Source organism: Myotis lucifugus, unplaced genomic scaffold, assembly GCF_000147115.1.
Source record: "Myotis lucifugus unplaced genomic scaffold, Myoluc2.0 scaffold_4, whole genome shotgun sequence".
Classification (NCBI taxonomy): domain Eukaryota; kingdom Metazoa; phylum Chordata; class Mammalia; order Chiroptera; family Vespertilionidae; genus Myotis; species Myotis lucifugus.
In genome coordinates this window covers 12,574,668-12,585,061 of record NW_005871052.1, presented here as the reverse complement: position 1 = coordinate 12,585,061, position 10,394 = coordinate 12,574,668, and the positions used below count along the sequence as shown (strand labels likewise).

The 10,394-nt window shown below is 51.9% G+C and overlaps 1 protein-coding gene across 1 annotated transcript; it reads right to left on the bottom strand.

Moving 5' to 3' along the window:
• Nucleotides 1–2,306: 2,306 nt before the first annotated feature.
• CXCR3 (C-X-C motif chemokine receptor 3) lies at nt 2,307–4,508 on the bottom strand. The gene is made up of 2 exons (XM_023765045.1): nt 4,368–4,508; nt 2,307–3,452 (listed from the first exon to the last, which is right to left on the bottom strand). Exons 1-2 carry the CDS (start codon nt 4,506–4,508, stop codon nt 2,307–2,309), a joined length of 1,287 nt encoding a protein of 428 aa, XP_023620813.1.
• Nucleotides 4,509–10,394: the final 5,886 nt, after the last annotated feature.

Genomic DNA, 10,394 nt, shown 5'->3' with positions numbered 1-10,394 from the left:
CTTGTTAGCAAAGCCTGTTCATTGCCAACCTGTGCTGAGAGCAGAACAAGCCCCTGGATACCTGAAGCTCTCCTGGATGTGCTCTGGGTTTTTCTCTGATTCTTGTGACTGCTCACAAGTATGTCAGCAGCCTCCCCACATCTGGGAGCTATCTGGGATGTAGATGGAACCAATGCTGTATTTGTTCCAGATTGCTGCTATAACAAATACCACAAGCTTAGTGACATTGTTATCTCACCACTCTGTATGTCAGAAATGTGGCACAGACTTCACTGAACTGTAATTCAGGTGTGGGCGGGGCTGCATTTCTTTCTGGAGGCTCTGGGAACCATTTCCTTGTCTTTTTCCAGCTTCTGGAGGCTGTTGCAATCCCGACTTTAAGTCTTCCTCCGACTTTAAGTCTTTAAAGCTGGCAATGTCTGCTTTTCTGACTCCCCTTTTGCCTCCCTCTTTCACTTTTAAGGACCCAGGTGATGACAGTGGCCCCAACTGGATAATCCAGGAGAAGCTTATTTTAAGGCCAACTGATTAACAGCCTCAGTTCCCTTTGCCACGTAAGGTAACATATTCCAAAATTCTGGGGATTGGAGTGTGGCCATCTCTGGGGACTCATTATTCAGCCTGCCACACACATCTTTACTAGTCTGGCGTCGCTGTTCCTGTTTAGAGGCTGCATGTGCTCTATCAATTTCCCTCCTTCCTGCATTCGGCAGGGACTTAGTGTTCTTTCCGTGGCCATAGATGGAAGCCTAGCCACCGGTCTAGATGGGATTGGGTGTGTACAAAGCATGGCATGAGCTTCCCCAGCTGTATCCTTCAGTCCCTTCTCTCCAGTTCCACCTCCAGCCATATCTGTGGTCTCAGTAAAGGCCCTGCTGGCCTGTGAAACTGGATCATGACACACTGGGGATTTAGGGGGAGCTGACTGGTGGTTCTGCCCCTACAAAGGGAGGGTTCTGGCCTCTCCCTTAACTCAGTAACCCCATCAGCTGCCATTTTGGGGAGCCCTGTTCATTTCTCCCATTCACTTCCGCCCTAGCTATAGCCGTGAGACAAAGCTCCTCACAGCCCACCCATGCCTCTAGATGGCCTTTGTGCTAATGACTGTCAGCTAATCATCTGATTGCATTGCCTGTCTTCCATCCCACTGCCATTTCCCAAGGAAAAGCATGGCTCACCTGACTAACCATGACAGCCTTCTCCATTGGTCTCTAGAATACCATCACCTGACCCCAAACTAACTTGGTCTTATTTTCAACCCTTCTCCTACCTGAATCCTTAACTCTAGCCAGACGAGACCACTTATAATTCCTCCAAAAAGCACTGCTGTTTTTAGCCTCCCCAGCTTTCCTTCGGCCCTCCCTTCTTGGAAATGCCCTTTTCCCTTCTTGTCCTGGGAAATACTACTTGCCCTTTAAGGTCTGCTCATTTCTGTCGTTATGAAGCCATCCCAAATGGCTCCGGCCACAGTGCTTTGAGCCCAAGGTTCACTGTGTGTGCCACACGTTTGCCTCATGGTGTAGACTGCTTGGTATTGTTACTTCTCATCATGTCTTCCCTGCTGGCCTAAGCTTCTGGAGTGCAGGACTATGTCTTATTTATGTCTGAAGGCCCTTTCCCCAAAGTATACCTATACAGTGTCTAGCCAGCCAGTCAACTGCTTATCCTGCACCCATGTACCTAGGTGCTTCCCTGCAAGTGACAGGAGTGCCCAGGAGGACAGAGAGGAGGCCAGACATAAATATGAACAGGCAGCATTGGTTGGCCCAGTCCCAGGGACAGGCAAGGAGAAGCAGGAAGCGCATCCCAGAGCCTGGGCAGGATAGGCTGGAATAAGGCACCACTAGCACACCTTGGTCCTCATTATCTTGTTTATTGAAAAGTTTTAAGCAGAATTTTAGACATAAAAATGAGCAAATAGAGAGGTGTTGGGGACCATAGCCAGTCACTGCTGCGCTGGAGGCCTGGGCTAAGACCCCACAGAGACAGTTTCCACCATGCTTGCTTGCTTCATGCTCTTTGCACGTGGGGAAGGCCAAAGTCTAGTTACTGAATTAAGAGGGTGGTGGGGTTCCATGCAGCCAAAGAAAGAAGGGCCTGAAAGCAGCCAACTCTGAATCGGCAGGATAGGGCTTTGTAACTAAGGAGCAGCAGCGGCAAAGTCCCAAGAGCCAGGAGGGGGGCTCCCAGGAAATCCCAGGAGTGTGCATCTGGGGAGCCAGGACCAGCGGAGAGGGAGGGAGAAAGGAACCTGGAATGAGGGGGCAGTCAGGCTGCGTGGCAAAAGGGTCACCTTCAGCCCAGCCTCACAAGCCCGAGTAGGAGGCCTCTGTGGTCTCAGACCAGGATGAATCCCGGCGGGAAGATGGCAGCTGCCGCTGGTGCCCACTCTGGCCAGGGCAGCCCAGGCGCAGAAGTAGCGTCCACATCCGCTCTCGGAACTTGACACCCACGAAGGCATAGAGCAGCGGGTTGAGGCAGCAGTGCATATAGCCCAGGCCTGAGGTGACAGACTTGGCCACGTCCACATGGCTTTCTCGGTCGCAGTTGCGGGCCAAAGCCCCCATGTCCATGAGGATGTCCACCATCACCACCAGGTGGTAGGGGGTCCAGCAGAGGGCAAAGGCCACTACTACCACTACCACCAGCCGCATGGCTCGCAGTCGCCGCTGGCCCCTGGAGACCAGCAGCACAGCTAGGATGCGGGCATAGCAGTAGGCCATGACCATCAGGGGCAGCAGGAAGCCAGCCACCAGCTGCAGTAGGCGCAGTGCCGTGCGGCCCACCTGTGGGAAGTTGTACTGGCAGTGGGTGGCATTGAGGCGTGCGTCACGGTGAGCTGACAGGAAAATGAAGTCAGGGAGGGCAAAGAATAGACATTGCCCCCAGACAGCTACACAAGTGAGGGTCACACGAGCCGGGGGCCCCCGGCGGTAGAGCTGAGTGGCATGCACTATGCTCAGGTACCGATCAAAGCTGATGCAGGCCAGCAGGAGGGCCCCTGCATAGAAGTTGATGTTGAAGAGGGCACCTGCCACTTTGCAGAGCCCAGAGCCGAAAACCCACTGGATCGCAGCATCCACTGCCCAGAGGGGGAGCGTTAGCACCAGCAGGGCATCAGCCACAGCCAGGTGAAGCAGGAAGGTGTCAGTGCTACTCAGGGCTGCTCGTTGGCTCAGCAGCACTGCCACCACAGCGCCATTGCCCAGCAGCCCCAGCACAAAGAGGAGGCCATAGAGGGCTGGCAGGAAGGCCTGGTCAAAGTTCAGGCTGACGTCTTGTGGGCAGGGTGGGGAATCACAGCAGAAATCGCTCTCGTTTTCTCCTCCATAGTCAAAGGAAGAGCTATAGTTTTCCAGGAGATAGGCGGGGTCAGAGCCTAGAAGCTCTAGGCGTTCACTGATCTGTGGAGGGAGGGAGGAGAGGAAGGAACAGACCCTGTAAACAAACTCCTTCAGAGATGTAGTCTGAGGAGCCTTTCTGGGAGCCGTAAGGCAGGCCTTGAGGCCTGGGCCACACCCTGTAATTGTCCCCACCTTTCTTCCAAGGCCACACCTCCTAAACTGCACCTTCCCAGCCTTGGTGCTGATATGTAATTTTCTTTCTCAAAGGCTGATTCTCACTCACCCTTCAGGGCCATCCCTTCAGCCCAGGGATTATGGGCTGGAGGAAATTTCCCCTGTGCCAAGAGCCCTCCCTGCCCCTCTCCCCTCTCTCCTTTCTCTTCCTTCAAGGCTTGCTGTTCTCAGTGTCCTGGCCACACGTAATTCTACCACCTTCCTCCCCAGGCACCACCTCACCATCCCCTCTCCCTTCTCGTCACTCCTCAGCCCTTGTCTGGGGACCCCAACTTCCTGCTCCCCATGGGACCTCTCTACAAATCACCGTGCCCCCATGCATGCTTTCTGCCATTCTTTTCCTCCCTTACACCAAGGACTGCCACCCACTGGGGGCTCCTCCACCAAGCTTTAGCAGAAATACTTCTTCCAGCCTTCTCCCATGAACCACCCCAGAGCTGCAGGCCTCCCCAGTGCCAATTCAGTTCAGCACAGAAGAGCCAAAGTCCCAAGTCAGAGCTGAAGGGAGCCTTGCAAGCTCTCGGGGGTGAGCCCCCACCTCCTGCATTTTGCAGATGAGGCACTAGCCAGAGAGGGGAAGTGACTTGCTGGTCGTCATTCACACTAATCAATGGCCAAGGTGGGTTCTCAATTCCCTGTCCAGTGACCCTTCTACATAACCCCTGCATTCTCTACCTACTCACCCAACCCTCTGGTGGTCTGGCTCATGGGCCAGCCCTGCCGATCCCCTAGTGTCCTGGGCTTTCCACTCAAGAGAGTGGTCTGGCCTGGCTGGGCAGCAGCACTTACCTCAGGGAGCATGGCTGGGTTGGTGCTCCGGCTGCCTGGCGCGTGCTGCCTGCCCCTCTGCTTTGGTGCTTGTGGTTGTGAACCTGCACTGTACAGAGGAAGTAAGGGTTTCATGTGGTTCTTGACAGCTGCCTCTTCCATGGGGTTATCTACACCAGACCTCCCTACACCCAATGGCATTCTCCTGGCCAGGGAAGCTGCTCTGGAGGATCTGACACAAGCCTGGGGCCAGAATGGCCGAGTCCTAGGGAAGGGTAGAGGCAGGTCCTCCGAGGGGAGAGGCCTGAAGGAGAAGCAGAGCAGGTGGGGAGTGAAGCCCTGCTTGCCACCAGGGAAAGAACTGCTTCTCTTGTGCTCATTTGTTCTGGGCGGGAGTCAATTTTTGCCTGATTGTAGACTGGCTCGATAAACATGTTAAGTCTATAAAAGGAGATTAAAACTCTTTTAAAAATCAAAATATTTAAAAGAAATTGACTACACTAAATCTAATCCTTTACTATTGCCCCTGCATGCTAATCAATGGGGGCAAGGAAAGGGAATTGCTATGTGCCAGATGTCGCTTTAGGTGCTTTCTCTATCACCGCCTCATTCCAACCACACAACTCCCTCATCAGGTGGGGGTTATCCTTATGACTAACCCAGAAAGGAGAAAGGTCTTCAGCAGACACAGCAAGTAAGGGTGGGTGCTAAAGCTGGACCCATGGCTGTCTGACTCTCCTTTTTGCCACTTATCACACCGCCTTCAGTTTTTATAAATAGAGAAACTATGACATATTAATTCTGTTAAAACCAAGTGACCTAGAGTTCTATATTTTAATGTGGGTGCATCTGGAAAAGCCAATGATCACATGGTGGAAGAGGCAAGTTACAGAATATGTGTATAGTTTGCCACCACTTACGTAAATTCTAAAAACCACACACAAAAAAGCACTGTATTGCCCTGGATACAGCTATTTGTTCTAGAGTTTGAAAGAGGGACTGGAGATGCCACAAATTCGTGAGAGCAGTTGCTCCTGGGGCAAGCAGAAGGGGAATAGAGTTGGGGAAGAGTACCTGGGGATCTCCTGATTTTAAGGAAAATCTGTAAACAGCGTTTGTGGAGCCAATCAGTCCTTTTTTGCTGCTCACTGTGGGGAGTTCCACTCCCACCCTGCCCTCAGCTCTCTCCTGCCCTCTGCTCCCCTCCCTGTCACCTTGTTCTCATTAGCAGCTGGCAAAGGTGGCCGTTAACTTGCCTTTCCCAAGCAGTTTCCGCTTTTCCTCTCTCCCCGCAGATGAAAAAGAGAGACATAGGCAATGCTAGCCCATGGTCTTGGGGTCCAGCGTTTAGCCAGAGCACTTCACAAGAGCCTCTAGCCCAGGGCCTGGGATTCAGTTCACACTGATTGACAAGATGCACACTTGATAAGCCCAAAGGCCCTTCCCTGCCTCCTGTGGACAGAAGACGTGACTATCCCTGCTCCAAGCAGCTTGTCACCTGCAAGCTCCAGGCCAGAAGGAACTGAGGGCCTGGAGGAGGTCAGGAGCAGTGTAAGTGGAGGGGACTGGGAGGATTCCAGAAGCCATGGAAGTAGGATGGACTTGGCAAGGAACTGCCTGCCAGGTGAGGAAGAGAAGTGGGAGCCAGGACCAGTTTCGTGATGCTGGTGCAGGAAGAATTTCCATTCACTGGGCTTCTACACATGAGAGAAATGAGGACAACGAAAAGGGACAACAAAAACGCTGTTTACAGATTTTCCTTAAAATCAGCAGGTCCCCAGGTACTCTTCCCAACTCTATTCCCTTTCTGCTTGCCCCAGGAGCAACTGCTCTCATGAATTTGTGGCATCTCTAGTCCGCTCTATTTGTTCAACATAATGGAAGGTCTTCTATTCTGCAAGTTTGTCCTTCATCACCTTTGTAGTATTAAAATGATTTTTTTCTTTATGAGATGATGGTAGAAATAGCTGATGGTTTTGGAAGTATCTCCTGTTGTTAGAAGTTGACAACCCACTGTGGGTCCTCTAAATATATGTTGGAATGTTACTGGTCCGTGTGGAATTTCAGTCTAGGGACCCTGGTGTCCTTCCTGTGCCCCACTCGCCTCATCTCTATCACATGGGGACAATGACCCTCACCTTCCTGGACTGCTGGGAAGAAGAAACGGCAGCACGAGCACATCAGACAAGAGCTTTGCAAAAGTGCAGCTAGCTTTCCTTTCTGAGTGTAAGGGCCGCAGCCTGATAGGCCAGCCTCGGGGCGGGCTGCTCTCCCTGCTCCCTGTGTGGCCAAGAACATTGAACTTGTCTGGCTCCAGCCCTAAATCCACCCAGTTCGAGCTGTGTGACCTTGGACAAATGACATAACTGTTTTGAGCTGGTCTCAGCAGGGTTGTTACAAGATAAACTGAGATAACCAAGGCTGTAAGGCCCTGGGCACAGGGCCCTGCACTTTGTAGGCACACAGTTGAGAATGCTGAGTGGGAGGCAGTGGCTACAGACCTAGAGTTACTGGGAGTCTTCGTGTTGGGGGAGCCCTGGGAGTGTGGGGTGGGCAGGCGTGTGTTTGTCCAGAGGGTGGCCCCTCCAGAAAGGCTGCCCCTCCCCTTAGGTGGGAGTGTTTGGCCAGCCCTAGCCTAGTGCTCTGGCTTCCCAGCTGTGTAATCTCAGGCAAATCATTTCACCTCTCTGCCTCAGTTTCCTCATCTGAAAAAAAAGGGATAAAGATAGGACATGTGTGATTGGCTTGCTCTGTGGACTGCCAGTGCTACTGTGGAATGTGTCTGACACAGGGTAGGTCCCAGTGAGCAGCAGTTTCCTGCCTTCCCAGGGCTCAAAACAGCAGGTGTGTGCTGGGCTTCTGTGGTCTTTCACAGCCCAGGTGCCTTGGAAGGTGCCTGTGTCATGGTACTGAGCCAAGCCCTTGTCTGGCCTCTAATTTGGTCCTTTCCTGTCCCAAGCAGCCTCCAGACCAGGTCAAAGGAAGGTCCAGCCCTTGGGGAGACACCCTAGCCGGGAGCCTGCACTCTGAGTTCTGCTCTCCCAAGCCGCAAGCGGGGAAGCTTGAGGAGGAAGTTAGTCAGAGTGAAGCTGCTTTGGGCCCCACCTGTGGTCAAGGTGTGAACTGTGCACCTGTCTCTTCTCTGCCACCCCTCCCCCTGTTTTTTTCTTTCTTTCACACCTTTGGGCTGTGGTTTGGGGAGATGGGAGGCTCAGAGGTCTGAGCCCTGGGCCCAGTCCCTCACAGGAAGCAGGGCCTCCACAGCTGTCTGTCAGAGCAGCCAGGGAAGGGGGCCATTTCCTCCTCCTCCCTCTCAGTGTCTGCTGCCTTGCAGCCCCTCAGAATGCCTCTCAGAGCCTGCTCCCAAACCCCTGGGACTCAGCCACCAGCCCCAGGCCATCTGAGGAGCAGGCTCAGTGAGGCCCAAGCTTCCGTGGGCTCAGGCAGTGGCCCCGGCTGAGGCAGAACCTTTCTTTCATGAAATTAACATGAGTCCTAGCCCCCAGAAGGAGCGGGGGTCTGCCCCACACTATGCTGGGACTCCAAGCCTCCTTCTACTTGTCCTGAATTTCCCAAGGGAAGGAGAAGGAAGGCCCAGGGGCTGGGGACCTCCCCCTCCTCTACCCCTCTTTTTGCAGCTCTGAGCCCTACTGGGAGACAAGCCCTTTCTAAGTGCCGGGGCCATGGAGTGGGCCTAGCTAGTCCAGGCCCGTGAGGGTGAGTTCCCAAGCTATGGGGTACTCATTCTTTTTGGGACCAGGGAAGGTGGATGTTGCTGCCATTTGTCAGGTGGCAAAGGGAGACAAGGCAATTCAGGCTGTGGGACCAGCAGGTGCTAAGGCAAGGAAGTACAGAACAGCTTGTCAGCCCAGGGGCAGCCAGTCTTGTTGGAAAAGAAGGTACATGTGAGAGCAGGAGGGTAGGGGGGAGGGTTGGAGAGTAGTTCAAGACCCAAGCTCTGCCACCAAACATGATGACCTTCCTGTCTTTCTGTCCCCAGAAGGGCTGAGAAACTGCTAAATAAAAAATAGCTTTCATCCAGCAAGCCCTAACTTTCATACACTTTTAAACTCTTCAGCCACCTGGGGAGGCAGAAGGTACTGTATCCATTTTGCAGAATGGAGGTAGAAGTTCAGAGTGCTGAAGTGACTTGTCCCAGGCTATTCAGCCAGTAGGATTTCTGGCAAGATTCCTATCCAGGCTGCTTTCTAATGTGCTATACTGACTGTTGGGGTGGGAGACCCCTGTCTCACCCCCCCTCCCCCAAATACTGTGGCTCAAGGACTGGTTCTTTTAGGAGCCAATTCTGACTCACCACAGGGCCTAACCAGGCATCTTGTGTGAGGGCAAGTGCTCACCCAACATTATGCCACAGCAGGAGCTTTGGTAAACCTCACCACATCCCCATCTTTCTCGCCTTGCTCCTTCCCGCTTACCAGGCAGAAGAAATGTCAGAATCTCCAGAATGAGGGGCCTGGAGGATCAAGCAAAAATCTGCCAAGCATCAGAGCCCTTTTGCAATGTCCCCAGGAGAGTCTGTAAATGCGCCCAGCCATCTCCAGCCCAGCGCAGGCTGACTCCTGCAGGCCTGTCTGGGCAGCTGCTCCACCTCTGGGGTGGTGCATTTGTTCCCAGTCCACCCTGTACCTGGGACTCCATCTCAGCTCAGGCCTGCCCAGACTCTCCAGAGGTGGAGGTGGCAACATTGGCAGTGCACAAAAATCTGATTATGGAAGCCTGACCTTGATGGATTCCCAGTTGCTCCCTCAGTGAACAGGTGGAGGCTGACCCCCTGCACTGCTTAGCTGGGCCGCCCCTTGAAATGAAGTCATCATCAGGCCCAACATTCGCTTCTTGCATTCCCTTGGGTTGCCCCACGGAGTGAAGTCAAAGAGGATAATAACAGCTGATGTTTACTGATTACTTAACTACGTGCTGGGCACTACTCTAAGAGCTTTACTGGGATGAATTCATTTAATACCTACAACTATGTAGTGGCTATGGCTTATTACTATTATCATTCATTCCTATTTTACAAATGACAGAAACACAGGAAGTTTAAGGAACTTGCTCAAAGCCACACAGCCAGCAAGTGGCAGAGACCTCATGTTCTCCCCAGTACACTGCAATGCCTGATAAGGTTAGAGGGACCAGGGTGGAGGGTGGTGTTCAGGGAGGACTAGTTTGGCCTTATCTGTAATATTTTACATGGAGACTGTATTTATGTATTCACTGTATGATTAAAAAGCCATCAAAAAGGAAATTAAAATTAAGCTAAAAACTGGGACAGCCCTGACCAGTGTGGCTCAGCTGGTTGGACATTGTCCTGTGCACCAAAAGGTTACTGGTTCAATTCCTTGTCAGGGCACATGCCCGGGGTGAATTCCTGGTGTGTGTGTGTGGGGAGGGGGGAGGGAAAGCATGATGTTTCACTCTCACATCAATGTTTCTCTCTCTCTCTCTCTCCCTCTCCCTTCCTCTTTCTCTAAAAATCAATTTAAAAATCTTTAAAAAAACCTGGGACAACTGATGAAATTTGAATATATCCTGGGAATTAGATAAAAACCCTATATCCATGCTATTTTGCTAATTTTGACAACGTAAAAGAATGTATTTCTCTGTGGGAAATACACACTGAGGTACTTAGGGGTAAATGGCTATCACATTGGCAACTTTCATATGACTTGGAAAATCTGCAGTGGGAGGGTGTACAAAGAATAAAGCAAATGGGAAAACATGCTAATAGTTGATGATATGGTAAAAGGGTATAACAAAGTTTGTTGTATTATTCTTGCAATTTTTCTGTGAATTTGAAATTATATAAAAATAAAAGTTACTGAAAGAATATCTCTCGTGCACAATGTATTTGTTGTCAGATGCTATTTCCAGGACCAGCTTAGAGGCCTTGTGAGAAGAAGCTGGGGCCAAGGCTGCCTGGAACACATGGTCCCCTCTGTAGCCTCTGGGGACAGTTCAGTCTCTACCCCTCCTCCCAGCAGGCTCACTTTGTTTCTGGACTCCAGGGCTGATTTCCTTTTCCCACTCTCT